Source organism: Glossina fuscipes, unplaced genomic scaffold, assembly GCF_014805625.2.
Source record: "Glossina fuscipes isolate IAEA_lab_2018 unplaced genomic scaffold, Yale_Gfus_2 61, whole genome shotgun sequence".
In the NCBI taxonomy this organism is placed as follows: Eukaryota; Metazoa; Arthropoda; class Insecta; order Diptera; family Glossinidae; genus Glossina; species Glossina fuscipes.
In genome coordinates, this window is record NW_023998433.1 from 3,880,086 (window position 1) to 3,902,781 (window position 22,696).

Sequence of the window (22,696 nt, forward strand, 5' to 3'; positions counted from 1 at the left end):
ATTGATGGCTTTGTTGGTCGAGATTTAATGGCCACACAGCAAGAAAGTCACATAATCTCTGAAGACTGAGTAAAAAGTAGCATGTTGCTATGAAAAGATTCGGTTTAAAATTCATGGTTTTAAAAATGACAATATCGCCAGCAGAATTGTAGGGGATACGTCTGAAATGGACGTTTTGCATAGCTAGAATAGTAGCATCACCATAACCGTCACCTCGACATTTGGTGGCTGAAGTATAATTGGAAACCTTACCTTCAAAAAAATTGTCATTCCTTAGAAAAACTTCACTTAAAATGCAGAAATTAATATTATTAGAATTCAAGTAAAAATCCAAAAATGATAAGTTACGTCGAACACTTTGAATATTATTACATTGTAAAAACGAGATCATGCTTTAAATAAAAACAGAACTGCAGCGGAATTATTCGTGTTACTATGCGCCTGATTGTAGCGATTATTAGCACAATTCGACGTTTTTTCTTCAAATTCTTTGACACGATTCAGAGGGATTATTTGACGGATACATTCTTTAATCGCAGAGATTAATCTATCAAGTTCTGAGGAAAGCAAATTTTTCTTCGAATTTATTGGCCGCTGAGATCTTGTTATAGACGCATTGGGGTGTGAGCTGGGAGAAGGCTTGGGAAGTGTAATGAAAGAATATTTTTAACGACTGCATTGAATTTTTTCCATGTTAAAGTTTTATTAGCATGTTCATTACCATCCTTGCTAGAAATGGCGGACGAGTTCGCCAATGGAGGGAACTTTTCATCGTAGGAGTTGTCATCCAGGCCATTAAAGTAGTTTGAGGAAAAGTTCTTTTTCACTTCTTTATAGGAAAGATTTTTAACGGCCATAATCTTGTCGATATTTAATTCCCGCTCTCTGTTCGGGTACCACTTGTTAAGAGCATTGTGCTCGCCTGAACCAGAGGACAAGCATTTCATCGTTTTACAGTTTTTGCACTTGGAAGACTTTCCGCAGTCCAGACAGCTTTTCTTCTTGGCTTCAAAGAACGCTGACAGATGCCCATATCCTGGTCTTAAAGCGTTGCTTTTCACAGGTAGATTGCAAAAATTGAATTTTACCATTTTGTGGAGGGCTTTCCCTTTAAAATCAACTTTAATACTCATTGGGGGAATAAACTCTACCTTGATGTCAGAATTTCTTCTTTGAAACCTAACAGCAGCCTTAATAGGAATATCCTGTTCCAACATTCTGTTCAAATTGAGATTCTTGGAGACTTTTGATGTATCTTTTATCAATAACAGTACTAACGTACCATTTATATGTTTGCTCCTTCATTCGCCTTATTTGTATGGACATGAATTCTGTTCATAGTTTCTTAATATGACGTCGTATTGTTTCAAACGTTTGCAAAGCAGAAAAATATCCAGCTCTGTGCTTCTAAGTCAATATGAACTACGGTATGCATATAAGTGCGTATGTACGAGAAAAACAGAACAGCAGATATATTTCTAATAAATAATTTTTCGTGCTAGCAATTATATATCAAACAATTGACTGCCTTTATCAGAGTTGCTGATATTTCTTTTTAATCTTTTGTTCTCCTACTATCTTAATTAACACTATACAGCCTAAACTTATCATTCTTTTTTCCGGGAAATTTATCAGAAATTCGACAGTACCGTACTGACTACTCGTACATCTTTAGCAATGAACAAAGGGAATCTCATCTACTAGACATCTGATCCTTCGGTTTTTTTTTGCGGAAATTCATCCGATTGTGACTCTCAATCTCACAGCTAATGAAACAATCAGGACATCAGGACAATTCCTCTTTATCTATTTCTCTCGTACACACAAAAAAAAAATTTTATATGTGTTTGTTTTAACCGTAAGATTTTACATGAAAGGAAAGAAATGGAAATAAAACAAATTAAAAAGTGTTTTTACGCGAACTTAAGAATGTTTAAAACCACATCAATATTAAACCCGTGAAAAATAGTAAAAGTTTATTGCCTAAACATATATAAACTTCTTAAGGGGATTGATATATAAACGATCTTTATCTAAACTATGGTTAATTTAGTAATGGAGGCGCCACCAACATGCTGGATATGAAACGAAATACTACTGAGGAGGAGCAAACGAGCTCAGAAAGGTGTTACATAATGATTTGCGGTTTATTATTAAATAAAATCAGCAGTTAATAACTTAGCCTAATATTACACCTGTTAAAACGGTATTTTTCGAAGAGCCAAGCACTCTTTACTCTATGATGTAAAATTTATATACAAAAATAAAACAACAAGAGATTTTTTATAGTAATTAATATTAACTCTAAATTATGATTCCGAGCTACAATTTGAATTAATTAGAAGGTAGCAAAAATTGGGATTGGTATTATTTTGACTGGGGTATAGGCATTAATTGGAAATCACAGGTGCGATCTGTTAGTAGAAAAATAAATTTTCGATCATTTTAAAAAGAGAAAGAGAACGAAAGAGCCTCACTTGTTTTTTTGGATATCCGACACCCATCACCACCCCCTTCTCTGCTTCCAGCTTTACGGCCACGTTTGGGAGCTGCTCTTTTACGAGGAGAATTGTTGAAACGTTTACTAGCGCTTCGTTTAGGTGAATTATGAGCAGAAGATGAACTCAAGTTACTGCTTCTACGTCCAGAAGATGTTCGACGAAATTTTTTTGATCCTCTGCCTCGCCAAGCACCTTTACGTTTAAGCACTGGATTTGTATTACTTCCAACATTATTATAAGAAATGCCTTGCATAGCCACGGCACGTTCCCAGTCTTCAACGTCATTCTCCGCATCGCTTTTTTCGAAATTATAAATTTGATTAGTGGATGCACGTTTACGCGTAACTGTCTCTTTATTGCTCTTATTTTCTGCTTCATGTTGATCTTCTAAATCCATTAGATAGCACAATTTTTCCGCAGCGTAGTGTCTCGTTATTTCTAATAGCTTTTCGCCATATTTATCAAAGTTAGCTTTAGTAACATGTTGCATGGAACACATATCGGTCGCAGTTTCTGGTAGTTGATTAGACATAGCTTTAAGAGCTTGTATATTCATGATAGTGGCCATGGCGACATTACGCGCCGCTGCGAACGTGCGACATAAATCTAATAGATCTTCATAGCAACGAGCACTAATTTCACGAAGTTTAGCCTCAACACTATCGCTTTTGTTCACAGTCACTATTGAACTATGTATGATCTCATTATTTAGTGTTAACGGTTTAGGACCACCTTTTCTTGCCCGTGAGAAACTAATTTTTACATTCTCCTTCATAAGTTTTGGGGAACAACAACCCAAGTATATGTAAGCTTGGGGTATGTCGTTGGTAAATATTAACTCTTCACGTAAGTAATCTTTAGTAACCATAATTCGTAATAAGCTTTGAATATCAGATTTATCCCAGTCCTTAAGTATGCCATGGTATGAAGTTTTATTATGACCATAATCAACGATTTTTTTAATCATAGAACCTTTAAGAACATCGGCTGGAAAGACAAATTAATTTTTGATGAAAATAAAATAGCAAACAGGACACGTCTATTATGATTGATGATGTTCGAGTCTTTGAAGCCTTACGTTCAATCCTCTAACAATTGTATTACAGAATAAATAAGCATTTATATGACAATAAGCTGCAAAACTAGAGAATGTAGGGAAATTTTTTGGCCCCACTCCTTATAAAAATTCCCAGAAAAAGTAAAATAAAAAAAAGCATGATGAAACGCTTTCATTTTTAGTACCTTATATCAAAACTAGACGATAAATAATAATTTTGGTCTGTTCACGTTTTGCGCCCACTGCCATATAAGCGCTCTCATGAAAATTAACTGCACCTTCACCTGCACCCAGTATATAATTTTTCGTATCTTGATTTGATGAATTGAACGAAAAGATTAAAATACCAAAACAATTTGCCAAATATATGTCAGTCGACAACGTTTTGGGCCTAACTCTTTTGTTGACCGTAATATTTGCCAAAATTTAGATCTATGTGCGGAATAGCACATCCTCTTGTTTATTATGGGCGTCTCTGGACGCAAATAATATCCATTTTCGCTAATCGTTTTATACAGTTATGTACCAAATTTTCCAAATACGCTTGCTATGAATTGGAAGGTATAGTTTTTGATCGTTCATGAGAGTACTAAATTTCATCATTTTATTCCAATTTTTGAGACTATAACCATTTGACATTCGACGAGGTTAATTCGACATGAAATATTACGTTTACAAGTCTTATGGAGTTGTGTATGGAAGTAGGAATAAGACCGTTATTTCATTGTTGATATCATAATGTTTAAGTATATCTTCTTAGACTTAAGCCCCCGGAAGCTTTTTGAGCACCAAACTGGATTGATTAACAACATTGTTTTTGTGTTTCATAGCAATGTTTGGGGAAATATTAGGAACTGGTAGAACCTATTTGTAAACCTGATTAACACGTTGGCACATAAATTTATCAATATGCCAGACAATCCCTAATTAGATTATAAAGCGTTGTTGTGGCGATCGAAGTAGTTGTATACATAAACTGATTTTACTACACTTTTGTATGTATACACTCATTCAAACTTTGCAAATAAATGTATGTATGTATAGAAACTATATATATACTGTTACCTATGTGCAATAATGTAAAACGGGAGCGCCCATTACACAAATCGGTCACACATCGTACAACCTTCCGGCAGTGTTCCACGACGTCAATGTTCTATTAAAAACAAAAAAGCGAGAATTTTAAGCTTCGAAAATTTCAGACAAATTTGTTTGACCTACTTCGTACGCCTGCTGTTTTAGGCAATTATCACAGGCAGTTTGACGCATTTGCATGCATTGCTCTCTAGTGAAGTGTTCGCCAAAATAGTCCAATTGCTGGGAACGACGACAATCAGAGACGTTCTCACAATAGCCCACAATGCGATGCAAATTCTCTGTGTTTATTCGTTTAACTTCAAATGACGTTTGTCGATCCTCTAAACAATTTAAGTTTCAATCAAATAAATGCTTGAATGATTATTAAATGTCAGCTTACTATCCATCATTTTGCGATAACGTAACATATCACTGTAATTGTAGTATAAAACACAATGAGCTATTTCGCCATCTCGGCCAGCACGTCCAGCTTCCTGATAATAACCTTCAATCGACATGGGCATAGAGAAATGTAAGACTACACGAACATCGGGCTTATCGATACCCATACCGAAAGCGACTGTCGCACATATCACACGGCACTTGTTTGTTATCCAATCTTTTTGTCGGGACTCCCTTACACTATCCGTGAGTCCAGCATGATATGCGCATGCCATTATTCCATCGTTGCACATACTTTTGGCGACTTGCTCACATTCATTTCGTGACAAGCAGTAAATAATACCACTATGTGTAGAAGGACGAGAACGTATGAAAATCTTAACGTCTTCCAATGCAACCTGAGTTCCCTTTTTTGGTGCAACTGAAAATTTCAGATTGCTGCGATTGAAGCTAGACAAAAACCATTTTGTGTTCGTTAAGTTCAGCTGGCGTAGAATATCCATACGTACGCGTGGGGTGGCAGTAGCCGTTAAAGCCATCATCGGCACATTAGGAAAACGGTGACGCAATATACCCAAGCGTTTGTAGTCGGGACGAAAATGTGGCCCCATTGCGATACGCAATGAGCTTCATCGACTACAAACCGGCTAATTTTCTCCTTGCGATACAGATCGTCAAGTAAATCTTGAAACTTAGTGGAACCTGAAATCTTTTCAGGTGTTACATACAAGATTTTAATAAGCGGCGCTTCTGATTGTAAATCGTTGTAAATAATATGTTGTTCTCGCTGGCTTTGCTCGCCAGAAAGTTTTGTCGCATTAATCTGAATTATAAAAAAACTTATACTTTTCCGAGCAGTTTACATAGATTAATCTTACTTACATCCAACGAAGCCAATTTATTGACCTGATCTATGATCAATGATTTCAAAGGACTTATTACAATGGTTATACCTGGGTTCATAATGGCAGGTAATTGATAGCATAATGATTTGCCACCTCCAGTGGGCATCAAAACAAAACAGTCCTGACGTAGCAAAGCAGCGTTAATAACTTGTAGCTGATTTGGACGAAAACTAGTCAGACCGAAACTGAAACGTAGCAATTCCATCATATGTTTCGAATAAGGGTAATCCAATCCATCAAATTCACCAGTTGTACCATCATTATGAACATTTGAATGAAATTTGCCTTCAACTTTTTGAGAAGTTTGCGTTGTACTTGTTGTTGATAAGCTAGCAATCATCCTTTGCTGCAAGCGAGCATCATGACTGGTACTTGGTAAACTGTCGTCTAAATTAATGACACAAAGGTCATCATCTATTGCTTGTTGGGAAGAATTAATTACATAACTTAATTTATTAGATGAATCCAAAGTGGACGTTTTAAATTTAGAAGCAGCTTGCGAAAAAGCCATTTCAAATTGTTCTGCATCGTAAACCTGTTTAATAGTAAATACATAATAATGAATATGTGCAAAAAAAAATAAATAAATAACAATGATGCTAATAATAATGTGATTGATAATATCTAATGTTAATAATAATAATTAGTTTTTTGTCAGCGTGTTTAAGTCATGCATTACAAACAGTTGATTAAACGATCGACCTTAAACGATCGTAAAAATGTGGAGGTTAGGGTAAATTTCACCGCAGATAAACCAGATATTTACAATCTGCTTGTATCTTCAACGAAAGCAGAATGAGGTCAATGTTAATAGTGACTTTGATAATAGTAATTGTGGTACTGATTTTCTTTAATAAACCCGGTTGAAAAATATCTGAAAGTTCTGAATTGTGTACTATTTTAAGTTTATTAACCTACCGGAAACCCATCCTCGTCTAATTCAGGTGTTGCAACACGTGGATGTTCTACAGGAAACATTATACGTTGAACATTTGCACTTTCCTTTTGTTTTTTCTGTTTTTTCTCTCTCTCATAGTCGGCGTAAACATATTCGTCATACAAACACTTACGACCATTCAGTTCTTCTTCATGATTTTTAAGATCATTTAATAAATCATCTAATTCGCAATCACCATCATTTTCGTAATCAACTATTGCGCTTTCCTTATTATTAACCTGCAATGCATTCGGATTTTCTTTTCCCTCATGTTCAAATTCGGAACAAAAAGTTTTATCCAGATCATTTTCCTTTCTATTGGTTGCTTCATCTTCTTCAGATTCTTCACACAGATCATGAACCAATTCTTCACGTAGGCGTAATAGTTCGTTTGACTGCAGGGATGTGTTTCTCACTATGTCATCTTTTGCGACATTGTCACAATACTTCATGTCCAAATCGTTTCTTTTTAAACTTTCTTTATTAAATTTATGAAGTTCTTCCTGTTCAGCGTTAACGCGACGTTCTTCTTCTTCCATAGCATCCACGTCAAAATCTATAGACCCTGCATGATGTTGCAGCTCTCCCATCATTTTGGTTTCCTTCTCTAATCTATCCATGCAATTTTGCAGTAATTTTGATTTCGCTTTAAACTTTTGACGCATAATTTTTAATTTAAGAAAAGTTCCAGTCTCAAACCCCTCAATATCATTAAAATAATCAGGTGGTATTTGATCCACTATATTACAATATTTTTCCATTAATTGCAAGGATGTGCTTTTGAAAAATCCAAGTGTAGCTTTAATTACATGGATGTCATTCTATAAATTATCGAACATTAGAAAGATTTAAGAATATTACAGAATGTGGACAGCAACATACCTCTTCAGTGTTAGTTTCAAAGTAAATGCTTTTTACTAAGTCACACAGATACTCATTTAAGCCCTTTTCAAACATAATTTTTACTTTAGGCTTTTGTGGTAATATTTGTTGCAAGCCTTTGTTTACTAATCCATCACCACTTTTGTTTAACGAATTTGAAGGCGAAAATCCGGGATTTTCTTCTTTCGATTTTATGGTATTTCCCCTTATTTTTCTATCGCATTTACTACTTGCATTGGATGTAGTGTCTAAATCTTTGGGAGCTGTTTGGCAATGTTTGAATGAGGTATTTTCCGACAATAATAAGGGCAAATTTTTGTCAATAGCTATGGTATAAATATTTCGTTCATTATTTACTTTCGCAATATTGTTTTCTAAATTTTCCATAGTTTTTTGATGTAAAGCATCTATGTTATTCAAGTCGATTTTAATAGGAGAATATGAGCTTTCCAATCTGTTCAAATTCGTACTGTTTTCCTTACTTTGTATATTAAGTGGTTTAATTTTTTTAGGAGTAAGCGCAGCTAGGGACGATTTGGACACATCATCAAATAAATATTTCTTAACGGAGATTCTTGTGGTAGTGTTAATATCGCCCTTGTTAATGATGTTAGTTGTTTTTCTTATTTCTTTTTCCTCTTCTTCGTCTTCCTCCGAAGAATCCAAATAAATGGGATTCATTTTTTTGACTGCTGGTTCTTTTATGGTTAAAATATATTAAAAGACATAAAGCTTGTATACATTGTATATATTTCAGAAAGTGCTCCCACCTTGGCTTTCGATTTCCGGACAGCCAAGAAAATCACTTAGTGATTTTCTTGGCTGTCCAGATCCGGACAGCCAAGAAAATCACTAAGTGATAATTGCTTGGTTTTTTTCAATTCATATTTTTTTGACATATTTTTGTATTCTTTGTTTTACATATTTTGTATATTTTTTGCGTAATAAACTTTTTTTTTTTTTTTTTTGAATGTTGAGTTAAGATAGACTAAGATTGTAAGATTTAACGCTTATATGTCCGAATAATAAACGGCAGTATTTATTTGCAAGAAATGTATACAAAACACAAAAAAAACTGCGGTCAAGATAGCTGAAGCCCATATGTTAAATGTAATTGTAGATTGTTGAGTTGTAGAAAATGATGTAAAAATAGTGTTGCAAACTTTGGCCAAAAAAAGAATGTTATAGAAATAAATTCTGATTGAACGTAAGAAAAAAGGAAATGTAGCGTAAATTAAGAGATAAGTTCGCTTTTTTAATAAAGCAAGTTAGTTTTCCGAGATGGCGCACACCGAGGAGGCCACATGATAACATGAAATAGCCCGAATCATTTTTAAATATACTTTATCATAAATGTGACCGCTCATGAATCTATAGAGAATTTTGCTTTCCCAGGAATTCAAGGAACCTTCTGATAAGCGTTCAAAGTTAAATGTGGGATTTATTCCCTCTGAATTCGTCTTTCAATTGTTGAAAGATGTTGTTACGAATTACTCGTATTGCTTCATTGGGAGTATATTTAATAGACGAAATTGTACTATCAACTTGGCTTTTTTCATGAAAGTCAACTTTTTCACAAAAAAAAAAGCCGGACAGGGACCAGGTGTCCAAACAAAGTGTCAGTCACCCATTTAAAATTCATATAACATCTGGTATATATCAAACATATATTGATTATCTGCATCTCTTTTATCTATTAAAAGCAGAGCTTATTTGCTATCAGAGAAGACAACAAATTTTTATGGTCATCCATAATAGCTACCTTAATAGCATGTTTGATGATAAGCAATTCAATAAAGGTCGAGGAAAGTTCCTCCGCATCTTTGACTCTATGTGTTATTTTAGACAGACGCCTCAGTACCGAGAAGCCAGATATATTATATCCAAAGGAACCGTCAGTGGCATGGCCTTTGTTGTAATAAAGAAGAAGCTTTTCTTGACATAGGATCCTCATACATGAGATATTGACATTTGCTTTGACCTGAGGTCGATTCAAGAATATTCGTGAAGTCTCTACATTTGTTGGTAAAAAAATCGCAGAGAGAAATTGCATTTATCTTGTCAAAAATATGAAGTAGTTTTTGATAACAAAATATGTAGCTGCAAGGAACAATATCACTGACATAGGACTTTCTGGGAAAAGTAGAAATTCATTATCTCAATCTTAATTAACTATTTACCAAAACAAAAAAGAGTTCTTTCGGAAACGTGCCATTCACTGTAAATCACATTGAGAATATGTTGAGGAGTTGAGAGATTCAGTTCAGTGCAACGTTTTAACATTCTATTTTTGAATCTTTTTATACGTTTCTGAATATATTTTGCAAATTTGATCTTAGGCCTGTACACTGTCAAAGTTTTTTTGGGAGGCAATTTCTCGTTAGTTACTCATAATTTTGGTAATATTAATCCCAGGTTGCCAATCTTTGAAGGCTTTCTCATAACGCGTACGAAGAATTAGGCTGTCATTTAAAATGTTACTAAGAAATCAAAAAGATTTCAACTGATTAAGTTTAGTTCCTTTAATAAAGAGCTTACTTCGCGTTTAGAACCTTAGTTATAAATAGTATTTGTTTTGCTAAGATTAGCCTTTATCTACGGCCACTGGAGAGGACAAGTCCCAGATACAATTAAGAAATCATCTGCATATGAAAAAATGTGAGTTTTGTCATCTTGAAGACCATGCAAAATAGCTGTGTATAGATTGAAGAATATAGGACTCAAACAATTGCCTTGTGGAGCGCCACCATACACTTCAACTTTTTCTGTACCCATTACTAAAACACGCTTGAATAAAAAATTTAGTATCCACAGCCGTATTTGAAGAGGAATCGAAAAGTTTAAAAGAATTCTACCAAGCTTAATCAAGTTGACACAATCATAGGCTTTGTTAATATCCAGGGAAAACATAACAACCATTTTACCAGCTCTCTTTAGACCAGCTATGAAGAAAGATAGTTAATTAACGCGCATATTCGTAGACAGACAGTGCCTTGACCATATTATACCTAACTCCATTACAAACTGCAGCGGTAGCTCTATTTCTGGATTGTAAAACATTACATTAATTCACATAAAGAGAAGGTTGTATTATTGAGAAAAGTGAAAGGAATTGAAGATATTGTAGTGTGATTGACATTTTGAATATATCATACACCTAAATGTCTTTTATTACCATGCTCGTTCCATACAGCATAACTATTTAAGTTTTGACCAAAATATGGATGACCATTGATATAATTACAGAAAAAACGCGATTTACCATCATCGCACAACTCTTTAATTCTCTTCGCCTTTCTAACTGCTCAGTATTTACTAAGCACGTGATCGTAGCGAAAATTAGCGTAATTAGAAATTTTTTCTGCAAATTTAATAATAAGATTCTGAGGGATCATCGGATGGATACAATCTTCAATCGCAGAGACAAACCAATTTCCAATTCCAAAGAACACAAATCGTTGTTAGAAATAACTGGCCTTTAACATTTTGTTATAAATTGTTTTGGGGGTGAAATGGGAAACGGTTTGGAAATAAAAGACTTCCTTTTTTACAATCACATTAAATTTTTTTTTGTTAAAATCATAGGAATATCGTCCAGACATTGAAAGTAATTTGAACAATGCTTCTCTTTGATTTCTTTGGAGGAAAAGTTTTTAATAGCCACAATCTTATTGGTAGCTAATTCGTGCTCTTTGTTCAAGCAAGGCTTGTTCAGAGTGCGGTTTTCACTTGAATCACAGGACGGACACTTTATCGTTTGACAATCTTCGGTAAACTTAGGAGATTTGCCACAATTAAGGCATCTGTTCTCCCTGGCTGGAAGGAACGCCCACATTTACCACAATTAAAACATTGTTTTAAAGTGCGGACGTAGTAGTTAACTGGGACCTTACAAAAATTGAACTTAATCGACTTAGGGAGGGCTTCTCCTTTGAAACCAATTTTTATCCAATTTTATCGGGATAAAACCCTCCTTCTTGTCAGAATACTTTTTTCGATATGGATATATCGGACATCGTGTTTTTAACAATCTCATTTACAGCATACTCAATAGGGACATTAGGGATAATTCAATATCTCTCCGTAAGAGAGCTCGAACTGTAAGCTTTAAGCTTTATCTTTTTAAAACTATTATTTTTTATAAAATTATTAATACGAAGAGCACGACTGAACAGTAATTTGGCTCTAACAATACTAACTGTTTTAAGCTCTTTTAAGCCATCAATATTAAAACTTTTAAGATGCTTATAAAAAAAAAAGTCAGAACAGATATTCCTGTGTTTGCCCTCAGCATTTTTAACAAATACAAAGAAATTACACTGAATAATATAGTCATATAAGTTAATTTCAGGATTTGGAATGTCTTTGGCACCCAAGTCAAAAGCCTTATTAACAACTTGGTTATCAAGTACTGTTGGACCAGCAGATGAGGAAGCTAATTCAACATCATGCGCAGCCAACCCCAATCTCTTGTTTTTCTCAATTTTGTTCCCATAATAATCCTCAAAGTCATCTACATATTCAATAATCCGATCTGACCCCGTCTCATAGGGAGAGAGGCTGATGTTATATTAGCTGTTATGGATGCCACTCCGCGGAACAGTTACCAAAAATCCAGTTGCAAAACAAAACAAAAAAGAAAGAAAGGCTCATTAATATATTTAAAAAAAATGAGGTTACGAGGTTGTTATTTAACAAATAAGTATAATTTTCCAATTGAAAACGAAATCGAATTATATTAAATATTTTAATTCAAGTCAAGAAAATTTACAACAAATTTTAATTTTAAAGTTGCATTTGTAGAAAAACGGCAGTAAACAAAAAAATACAGACAGGTATTAGAAATAATTCATTTTTTCAAAAATTTTAAAAAATTAATATTTATCTGAAATAAAATTTCTAAATTGTGAAGAAAAAGAAAAAAAAAGTTGGCAAACGTAGGTACAATTTTTCTTTAAAATATCAATCAATGTATACATTTGCAGCACAATGCATTGTAACTTCCTTTTATGCTGGTTCATTGAAGAGGAGAACAATGACCCTCATGACGCAAAAAAAGATCACCACGATACAAGGGAGAAAGGTTTTGCGGGATGCCTCCGATTAAATAACGCTACCTCAAAACAAGTAAGGTAAATTGTTTCTAGTATTTATGAAGACGTATAAATATATCTGATATTCCTGTACGTGGATTTATACAGAAGTTCTGCTTTTCCAAAGTGGCACTTCATTACGTTTTGGAAAAAACTGGTATGAGTGGCGGCATGGAGAGTACATATATACAGCCGGCTTTGCGCTTAACTATGACTTTAAAGCTGTTGGCTTGTCAATGGTTGGCCGATGGGACGATACCGTAAGTGTGCATAAAGCATGTTGTTAACCGTCGTACTCGGCATGTTACGAGAGTTGGAAACCGTAAGCGTGAAAACGAACTTGTGGCTTTACCAAAAATTTTGTAGTCCAGTTACTAAGGAATTGAACTTTTTGTTTTACAATAAACGATATGTTAATGGAGCACAAAGCCAGCGGAAAATGAAGCAATTCATTAATCGAAAAGGAAAACACAGCCTAAACGGACTGATAATAAGTAATCTGAATAGTTGTGTATTAGCAACTTCTTTTTACCTCCACATATATATGAAATTAGCTCATGAAGGGCTTGTGTATTAAATTCTTAAATTATAAACAGATAAATATATATAAATATTTATTTCCAAATTTTCGATCATGCTGAAAATCATGGCAACCAACTTCAAATTTCCTGGATCGTCCCATGATTCGCAATTGTGAAGGCGCTCGTGCAAAAGAGTTTACCTGGAATGCCATTGGACTTGGCATAATAACATTGCTTGGATGCTCGTTAAGCAGTAAAAAAAAGGTTAAAACGCCAAAAAACTACACCTTTCTAATTTTTTTTTCAGATGATAATGGATGTTCGGTGAATCTATTAAAAAAAAGTACAAGGAAATCCGTTGCAAGACGAAGAACGTTGTGGAAAGATGCTTTGGTGGGTATAAATGTTAATGTTACAGCAATTAGTATTTCGAAAATCTAACTGCAATGTATGAAAATTTCTCTAGGTCACTAGGCTATTATGCAAGAAGAGCTGGTACAGCCTGGAAAAGCTGGAAAGAGTCACAAACGATTATGCAGCGCTGCATAACATTAGCTTCCACTACAAAGTGGAAGGAGATCTATGAAGATGATGGTGTTGATAGTTGTATGGAGGCTTCCCAATTGTATGATCAAGCTAGAAGATTATTGTGTTATTATCATTGTAAAAATTTTGAAAAGGTAAATAATTTTTTGAAGTTATGATTCACACAAATATTTACACAAAAATTGAATAAACATAGATTATTACTCCCCTTTTTAATTGAAAAACACTTTTTATATACTGGCAATTAAATGTATATTTCTTGTAAATCGATTATAATTGTTTCAACATTCAAATTCATTTATCATTTTACGGCTTTAATATAAATTCTAAAAATTTTCATTTCATTTTGCAGGCTGTTTACTATATAAACGTTGCTTATACAAAACACACATATGTCAAAGTGGCTCTTTTTTTAAGCTTCTCTCAATTATCAATGCATTGTAATGAAAAATTTGAGAAGTGTTGTAAACTTGGCGACAATGGCGCACAGCCAAGACTCTCGGCTCGTCTTTTTTGTTTAGAAGGCTAACTAGATGGTTAATTTAGTTTCTTAATAAAGTTAAATATTTTACGTCCTCCAGGTACTTCCAAGGTGTCCATATCTTCAGACGCTCCGAACATGAGTATTGGAAATATTTACAAAGTATGTGTTTTACCGTAAGATTTTGTTAAAAACTTCCAACTGACAAACAAAGTGGATAGCAGCGCTACCATATTGATTTTAAAAAGACAAACATACGATTGTAGAACCAAAAATAATGAAATCAGCATAAACATGAAAAACAAATTTATAAAAAGTAACAATTTCGTTAATCCTCCAAATCTACATCAATATTATGACACCATCCAGAGTCTTTTTATTTTTTTTTAGTCGATCCATAATGTAGAAATTACTATCTACGACTCTCCAGTAGAACAATTTCACCTATAAATAAATGGTTTTTATTGCTTGTTTTTCATTTCTTACAAAATAATGCATGGAATAAAGCAAAATTACAATTCACATAATATAAAAAAAATGTAAATTAGTGTAAGGCAAACATAAATTAGAAAAATGACTTTAAGATTTAAAAGAATCGATCACCATTTCTTGCCCTAGCGGTTCCTTTGTGCTTAGGTTTTGTGCTATTGTCGCTGGGCTGAAGCTGCTATGTAGTTCATTTGATTACAACGCTGCAACAGTAGTACTGCCAGACGTTTATACAACTGAGCGTCAGTTTTTTATTAGTGACGTCACTAAGTTTTCATTCGTATTTTATAACAACAACAAGCCGGGCCACTTATTTTAAGTTTTTGCTTACAAATTATTTTTAGCTGTTCTAATTCAAAATTTGCTGCATAACGTTAATAACAAATATAACATAAAAAGTGAAAATAAGTTTGTCTATTTTTACTATAGTTTGACAAAATATTTTCGAATTCCTCTTTAGTGCGCCTTTTCTCACCGTCTACATTTGTTGTGAATCTATAAAGATTGAATTAAAAATTTAAATGATTATAAAAATGATATAAAATACACGTTTTACGTGAGATTTTTAGTTGATTTTGTGAAATAATACAAATTGCCGACCGTTTTAAGATGAATTTGGTGACAATATTTCTTGTTTTGCTCACAGTACGTTTGTTTTCCGTATTTGTGGTTCAAACCTTCTATGTCCCCGATGAATATTGGCAAAGCTTGGAAGTGGCTCATAAAATAGCTTTTGGGTAAAAAGATAATTTAATTGAAAATCAACAATATTTAATATCAATTCTTGTTTTTAGCTATGGTTACTTGACATGGGAATGGAAACAGGGAATTCGTAATTATATATATCCTTTAGCTATTTCTAGCATATTTAAAATTTTGGCTTTACTTAATTTGGATACCGTATATACACTGGTGTTAACGCCCCGCGTTTTCCAAGCTATATTATCAACTTATTCCGACTATAGGTTTTTTATATGGTCCGGGAAGAAAAAATGGGCTTTATTTTGCATAGTCGTATCTTGGTTTTGGTTTTATATGGCCTCCCGCACACTCTCTAATACGTTAGAGATTTCTTTAACCAACATAGCGTTAAGTTATTATCCATGGCAGGGTGAGGGTATTCTCTACTTTGGTCCGGCTGCTTTGTGTTGTTTTCTCAGACCAACAAGTGTGATTTTGTGGTTACCTTTGGTATTTTATCACATAAAAAAATCAAAGTTATCTTTGACGCAATTAATTTTTAAGCGTTTTATAATAATTGGGTAAGTTTTAAGCAAAGAAAAAAAAAGAATTAACATTATGTGATCTTTTCTTTTAGTGCGGTTACATGTGTTATATGCATTAGTATTGATTCCTTAATGCACGGTCAGCTACTGATAACTCCTTACGAATTTCTGAAATATAACATTTATTATAATGTTGGTAGCTTTTATGGTTCACACGCTTGGTAAGTTGCAAACATGTATGAATGCGGATAGTCGAGAAGTGCAGTTACACTTCAGTTGGTTTTTTTAGGCATTGGTACTTTACAATAGGCTTGCCTACCGTATTAGGTATTAGTTTCGTACCATTCTTGTTTGGTGTAATTGAAACTATAAGGCATCGAAAAACGTATCCCACACGTAAGGTTCTGCTAATAACTATATTTATAGTTATGTTGGTTTTAAGTGCAGTAGAACATAAGGAATTCCGTTTTGTTGGCGTGTTACTGCCATTATGTCTTTATATAACTGCAGATACATTAACTAAATGGAGTTATAATGCGTCAAAGTAACTATTCGTTTACGTTTATATCTTAAGTAACTTATATAAGTTTATTTATAGGGTGTCACTATGGTGCGCAGCTTTGCTTTTAATTATTGGTAATGCCGTTCCCGCCTTCTACTTGAGCACAGTACATCAACGCGGACCCCTCGAAGTAATGAATAAATTGCAAAACATTGCTTATAAATATCGTGACGAGCACAAAAATCCCGCCAGGATCCTTTTTTTAATGCCCTGCCATTCTACACCATATTATAGGTTGGTCTTTTAAAGAAATTATTTTCAGAATTGTGTGTAAATAAACTTTAACTGCAGTCACATTCATCGAAACATTACAATGCGCTTCCTTACTTGCGAACCAAATTTGAAACAAAAAGTCAATTATAAAGATGAAGCTGACCAGTTTTATGATTCGCCGATGCACTGGCTACGTTCGCATGTACCGTCTTATCCACCGACTGTCAAACCAACACATGTCGTGCTTTATGAACCTCTGGCTACGCAAATTAAGGAGTTTCTAGTCGGTTATAAACGGCTATACATTGTGGTGAATGCAGAGGTAATGCGTAAGACGTGGAATAAATTGCAAAAAATCTTGATTTGAATTTCTTTTGCCTGTTTACAGTACACCCAAGCACGAACTGGTAAAAACATATTAGTATATCAACGTCTGCGCGGAGATGAACAAAATGTATACAATCGCGAAGAATATAAAGAAGAGCAACAATTTAAGCAGCTGAGTGACCTAAAAGAGCATAAAAACGAAGATAATCTTATTGATGGCGAAGATGAATTTGGAGTAGATGGGAATATGTTTAATTAATTTATTTAGAGAAAAATGGGCTCAAAACCAAAAGAGTCTTAAAAAATTATGATGACTGTATGTGGGTACAAACATTTTAATTAAGGCATATTTCATAGATATATATATATATATATATATATATATATATATATATATAATTATATATATAAGTGCAAGTAGTGTATGTGTAATTGCTTATGAATGCACTTACTTATTATTGTTTTTTGGTAATGAAATAAAAACTTCATAATGCCGAAAGTTAGGAACTCAATATGGTTAAGTAAATGTTTCTTCAAAAAAATAGCATAACATGATTAACTTTAATAAAATTTTCAGCAAGGATTTATATTTTAAATGCAATTTTAAATAAATAAATCGTGTCGACTTGTAAAAGATTACACCTTTACGGCAAGCATAAAAAAGTACGTCGAAAACTCTACAAACTTTCGTCCGTACTATTGGAATAGTGAAATTGAATGAGCTATGCTTGCTGCGTGTCAATTTGTCTATTTTTAGTATTGTCTAGAGGAATAATTTTGATTTTAAACTTTAAACTTTTAGTATCATCAACATAAATCCAAAAATCGACACATACAGACTCTTAGATAAATAATAAAAGATCATTATTTATGCTTCTTGGGTTTTTAGACCTATCAAAGAAACCAGAGATATGCTGTATTGGTTTTTTCAGTTAAAATATTTAAAAGTATGAAAAAAAGACCCCAATGAAATATATGTATCTTGACTAATTTTATATTTCGATTTCGAAGTGATTGTGTGTTGCTTTCTTTTTACTTATTGAGACGACGATTATCGACGATGACTAAAAAGGATCGATCATAATACGTGTTTTGAGTTAGGCAGCGCTCTTTTTCTTTGTATTTTTGTTTATTGCATTTGTTTGAAATTTAAATAAAATGCAAGGCTTTAACCACGATCGTATTCTTTGACTATTCTAGTGACTCTTATCACCACAATAAAAGGCAAGGGAAAGCTTATGTCTTATGTTATGGCACTTATGTTTTAAATGCAAGATAAGTTTAAACAAACGTTCCACAAACACCCTTAAAACTAGTGAATAAGAAATTTGTTTATTAACAAGAGGTAGCTATTCATTGCAGCTTTCGTTTTAGTTACAAGAGTTATCTAAGACTGAAAGTGATTTCGACCGACTAACGATGTGATGGACAGCGATAGTTTCGATTGAATTAATGTTCTTGCAGTTTTCAAATAAAAGCCCACGGAATGAAAAATAAACAATTTTTCATAGGGTTTGTTCATATTTCTTCGCGTGGCAACAATAGCGTATTTTTCTTGCTCTTAATCATTTAACAAGAAAAGGAAAAACTTCCGTACGAGACGAGCAAAAGCGAACAGGCAAGTTACTTTTATTAAGTAAGTTGTTCGATAGAATATTTTTCGATAATTTTTGCAATTTGTAAGAAACAGCTAGAACACAAAAAGAATTATTGACAATGGCTGCTTCCTCGAGAGCTTTGCTCAAAGTACGTGGTAAGTTTAGAAGAGATTAAAAACAAAAGAAAAAGTTGAGATAAAAAGTCGATACAGATATTATATAAGTGCTGTGAGCAAATTAAGAAAATGCTCCTCGTTTTTAATAAAAACAGAAAAGAAAAAGTATCGTAATGTAATTGGTGATTGAATAACAATTATTAATCGCAGCATTTTCTCTGCAAAGACCTTGAATGAAATTATTTAATGTTGAACTGCCTTTTGCATTTTATTCATTTTTACCTCAAGGAACTTGATTATTAATATAATTAAGACGAAGCTTTTAGTTGAACGAATTTCTTTGCAGATAGTTTAGTAACCGCTGTGCGATATGCTGCTGCTAGCACGCAATACAACAAAACTCGACCTAATTTATTGCTGACGGAAAATTCACGTGTCATCTGTCAGGGTTTCACCGGCAAGCAGGGAACCTTCCATAGTCAACAAGCTTTGGAATATGGCACGAAACTAGTGGGTGGCATTTCACCAAAAAAAGGCGGTACTCAACATTTGGGTTTGCCTGTGTTTAAAAATGTAAGAGAATGAAAGAAATTTCCACTGCAACACAAGCATTTATTTTTATTTCATTGAAAGGTGGCCGAAGCGAAAAAGGCGACTGATCCTCATGCTACCGTAATTTATGTGCCACCAGCGGGTGCAGCTGCTGCTATATTGGAGGCTTTGGAAAATGAAGTTCCTTTAATTGTTTGCATTACCGAGGGCGTACCACAGCATGATATGGTGCGCGTTAAGCATGCTCTGTTGACTCAACAAAAATCTCGTCTAGTTGGTCCTAATTGTCCAGGCATCATTGCCCCTGAAAGAGTAAGTAGGCATTGTTTATTTTTACTGAAGATGAAGACTTTGGATTTCTCCAGTGATGATAAGGGACCTCTATTCAGTAATGTTCACAAATGTTTTTTTCGACTTCACATTTTTAGTGCTGAAGACAGTTTTCAAAGTTTATGTAATCATTTTTGGAATAGGTGAAGGTACGGTTAGAGTTAATAACCAAAGAAAGGAACAACATTGTCTTATAAATTAGCAGATTAGCAGTCTTTTTAGTAGATTATTTAAAAAATCTCTTTTTTTTTGAATTTTACTTATTGTAATAGAAGTTTCTTCCGTCAAAGTATAGAAATATGCCTTGTAAAAAACATTACGTTACACTTTTTGTGTTTCTCTTTAATTGAACTGTTATTTAACGGTTTATTGTATAGAATATTCATTCAAAGTCGTTTTGCTTTATAATAGTGTAAAATTGGCATCATGCCCGGTCACATACATAAACGTGGCAAAATTGGTGTAGTCTCCCGATCGGGTACCTTGACCTATGAGGCTGTCAATCAAACAACTGAAGTTGGCTTAGGTCAGACGTTATGTGTTGGCATTGGCGGCGATCCATTCAATGGTACCGACTTCATTGATTGTCTCGAAATTTTCCTTAGAGATCCAGATACCAAGGGTATTATCTTGATCGGTGAAATTGGTGGTGTTGCTGAAGAAAAAGCAGCCGAATATCTATCATATTTTAATACGGTAAGTTTTTCAAGTACAAAAAGAAATTAAAGTGTTATAAAATAAGATAATTTTGTTTATTAATCTACATTATTGATGCTATATTCACTTTATACCTATGCCGCGTAATTACAAACAAATATTTGATGTCAAACGTGTTTATAATGTAACAACACTTTCTGAAATATCAAGAAGACATTTTTTATATACTTTTTCCACTCTTTTTCAAGGATTGTGTGGGTGTACATTTTGGGTTGTCGACTTTGATTTTGATAATCGTATCCCAATAGTTGTTCGAACCACTTTTTAAGCGTGATAATAATTTATCAATATCGTTTGTATATAGGGATTTATTTACGATTATACATTTGAAAACATGAGGATTATTAAGAACTGGATGAGCATTCTGTTGGCTTTTTTCCGGATAAGAATTTTTTGTACATAAGTACATTTGTGATGAATTAACCCCAGTCAATTTATGATTGTGGTACAATTTTAATTTTAATAATTCTAACTCTGGTTACGACAGGGGGAGAGTTCTAAAAACTTCCTATTGAAACTGTAAAAAAATTTGTAATCATAATAAAGAGTTTTGCATCGTCATTGAGGGATTTGATGCAATTGACACATAATGTGTCGGTCACGCAATGCGGTAATTAAATAACTGAATGCAATGCTTGAAAATTTTTGCCAAACACGTGTAGCCACGAACCAGCTTCCAAAATGATGATGAAAGTATTGTGATCCAATTCGTTTATTGAGAAAGTTACTTGATAGTTTTGATTTCTTTAAAAGAAGAAGAGATTCCTTTCTGTTGAACTTAGTTTTTCCACATCTAAATACCATAAGTCTAATTTTTATTTTTTTAGTAAGAAAGTTTAAAATTTTGTTTACAGTAATATGTATTTTTTGGAATCGAAAAAATGTATTTGACAAGCAAGGAAATTATATTCGGTAATGACCGAATCCTTTATACGTCATAGACTAACAGGAAGGAAAAGAATTACATTGTCGTACTCTATAATATTAGGTGGCGCGTCGGTTTTTTTTTTTTTTTTTCAGAATAATATTGGAGTTTTATATGGTGTTTATGTTGTATGTTTATGGGTAACGAGCAAAAGACACGGAAAAGTGTTTACAGTGTGGATGCTACGGGTTTGGTAATTTTCATATACTTTTGCAAGTTTGTAGACGATATTTCCGTATTTTCAAAAGATAGAATGTTTACCGTAGATAGAAACACGAGCAGACGAACATGCTCAGGTGCAATTTGAATTTAAAAATAAAATGTTGATACACTATAATATTGGGTAAGCATATTCAATTTTAAGTAAGGCACCATCGCCCATAGAATATACGTTCAAAGTTTTGTAGATTTATCTGCTGCAGTTTATAAGTACTGAGCAAAAAATCAATTTTTTATTAATTTTTAAAAACAGAGGCGTTCTCAGTGTATGTGCTGCTATATGTGCATCTTTTGACCGCTTTGAACCATTTTCAATAGCAAGCTGTTTGTAAGAACTTCAATGTTTTTGCTGAATTTGTAAACGTTTCGACGAAATGAATACACCTCTTATTCTTCGTTAATGAGTATACAAATATGTGAAAAATATTATTACAGGAAATTAATAAGATATGACATTAACATTATTATTTAGGATAACAATAATGTTTGGAGTTTTGTAATAACATAAACTACGTAATGATCAGTACTAAGCAGTAATTAAAGAAATGAATTTTTTTTAGGGTATGAAAGCTAAACCTGTAGTCTCGTTTATTGCTGGTTTATCGGCGCCACCTGGGCGTAGAATGGGCCATGCTGGTGCTATTATTTCTGGTGGTAAAGGAGGTGCTGGTGATAAGATCAAAGCTTTGGAGAAAGCTAATGTAATTGTTACCCGGAGTCCTGCTCAAATGGGCAAAGAACTTCACAAGGAAATGAAACGTTTAGAGTTAGTTTAGATTTTAACTTTGCAACAAGGGCAAATTCAAGAGAAAAGCTTAATGAAATGAACTATATTTTACAAAATATTGCAATAAGAATAAAGTTTTTTTTTTTATTTCTTTTTAATTGCATCCGTATATAAATCGAAATAATGTAATGCTATTATTGCCTTTAGCCAATATTTTTTAAATAATTAGCAGATGGATGAACAGTAAAAAAAATATTTTCTTTGAACTGCCATAAAAACAAGAAAGAAGATGA

At 33.4% G+C, this 22,696-nt stretch overlaps 3 protein-coding genes across 3 annotated transcripts; 2 read left to right on the forward strand and 1 right to left on the reverse strand.

Moving 5' to 3' along the window:
* Positions 1-1,984: 1,984 nt before the first annotated feature.
* Positions 1,985-8,828, reverse strand: LOC119637888 (Bloom syndrome protein homolog). The gene is given in 11 exon segments (XM_038034323.1): positions 1,985-2,414; positions 2,478-3,488; positions 4,624-4,714; positions 4,780-4,976; positions 5,036-5,638; positions 5,641-5,860; positions 5,920-6,477; positions 6,861-7,700; positions 7,762-8,459; positions 8,532-8,567; positions 8,615-8,828. Coding segments are annotated over 11 exon segments (4,347 nt in total). The 5' UTR covers positions 8,661-8,828; the 3' UTR covers positions 1,985-2,367.
* A 6,551-nt stretch (positions 8,829-15,379) lies between these two features.
* On the forward strand, positions 15,380-17,528 carry LOC119637848 (GPI mannosyltransferase 3). The gene is made up of 7 exons (XM_038034211.1): positions 15,380-15,628; positions 15,686-16,153; positions 16,210-16,338; positions 16,407-16,661; positions 16,716-16,913; positions 16,971-17,214; positions 17,281-17,528. Exons 1-7 carry the CDS (start codon positions 15,501-15,503, stop codon positions 17,476-17,478), a joined length of 1,620 nt encoding a protein of 539 aa, XP_037890139.1. The 5' UTR covers positions 15,380-15,500; the 3' UTR covers positions 17,479-17,528.
* Positions 17,529-18,775: 1,247 nt separating this feature from the next.
* On the forward strand, positions 18,776-22,656 carry LOC119637773 (succinate--CoA ligase [ADP/GDP-forming] subunit alpha, mitochondrial). Its single transcript, XM_038034042.1, has 6 exons — positions 18,776-18,837; positions 18,910-18,972; positions 19,280-19,506; positions 19,567-19,797; positions 20,227-20,511; positions 22,237-22,656. The coding sequence occupies exons 2-6, from the start codon at positions 18,936-18,938 to the stop codon at positions 22,450-22,452; spliced, it is 996 nt and encodes a 331-aa protein (XP_037889970.1). The 5' UTR covers positions 18,776-18,837; positions 18,910-18,935; the 3' UTR covers positions 22,453-22,656.
* The last annotated feature ends 40 nt before the right edge of the window (positions 22,657-22,696 follow it).

Excerpts from the sequence above, each read along its gene's own strand:
- LOC119637848 (XM_038034211.1), top strand. The coding sequence starts at position 15,501 with ATGAATTTGGTGACAATATTTCTTGTTTTGCTCACAGTACGTTTGTTT. Across the intron at positions 15,629-15,685 it reads GCTCATAAAATAGCTTTTGG|CTATGGTTACTTGACATGGG; the intron begins GTAAAAAGATAA and ends TCTTGTTTTTAG. Across the intron at positions 16,339-16,406 it reads TTTTATGGTTCACACGCTTG|GCATTGGTACTTTACAATAG; the intron begins GTAAGTTGCAAA and ends TGGTTTTTTTAG.
- LOC119637773 (XM_038034042.1), top strand. The coding sequence starts at position 18,936 with ATGGCTGCTTCCTCGAGAGCTTTGCTCAAAGTACGTG. Across the intron at positions 18,973-19,279 it reads AGCTTTGCTCAAAGTACGTG|ATAGTTTAGTAACCGCTGTG; the intron begins GTAAGTTTAGAA and ends ATTTCTTTGCAG. Across the intron at positions 20,512-22,236 it reads ATCTATCATATTTTAATACG|GGTATGAAAGCTAAACCTGT; the intron begins GTAAGTTTTTCA and ends AATTTTTTTTAG.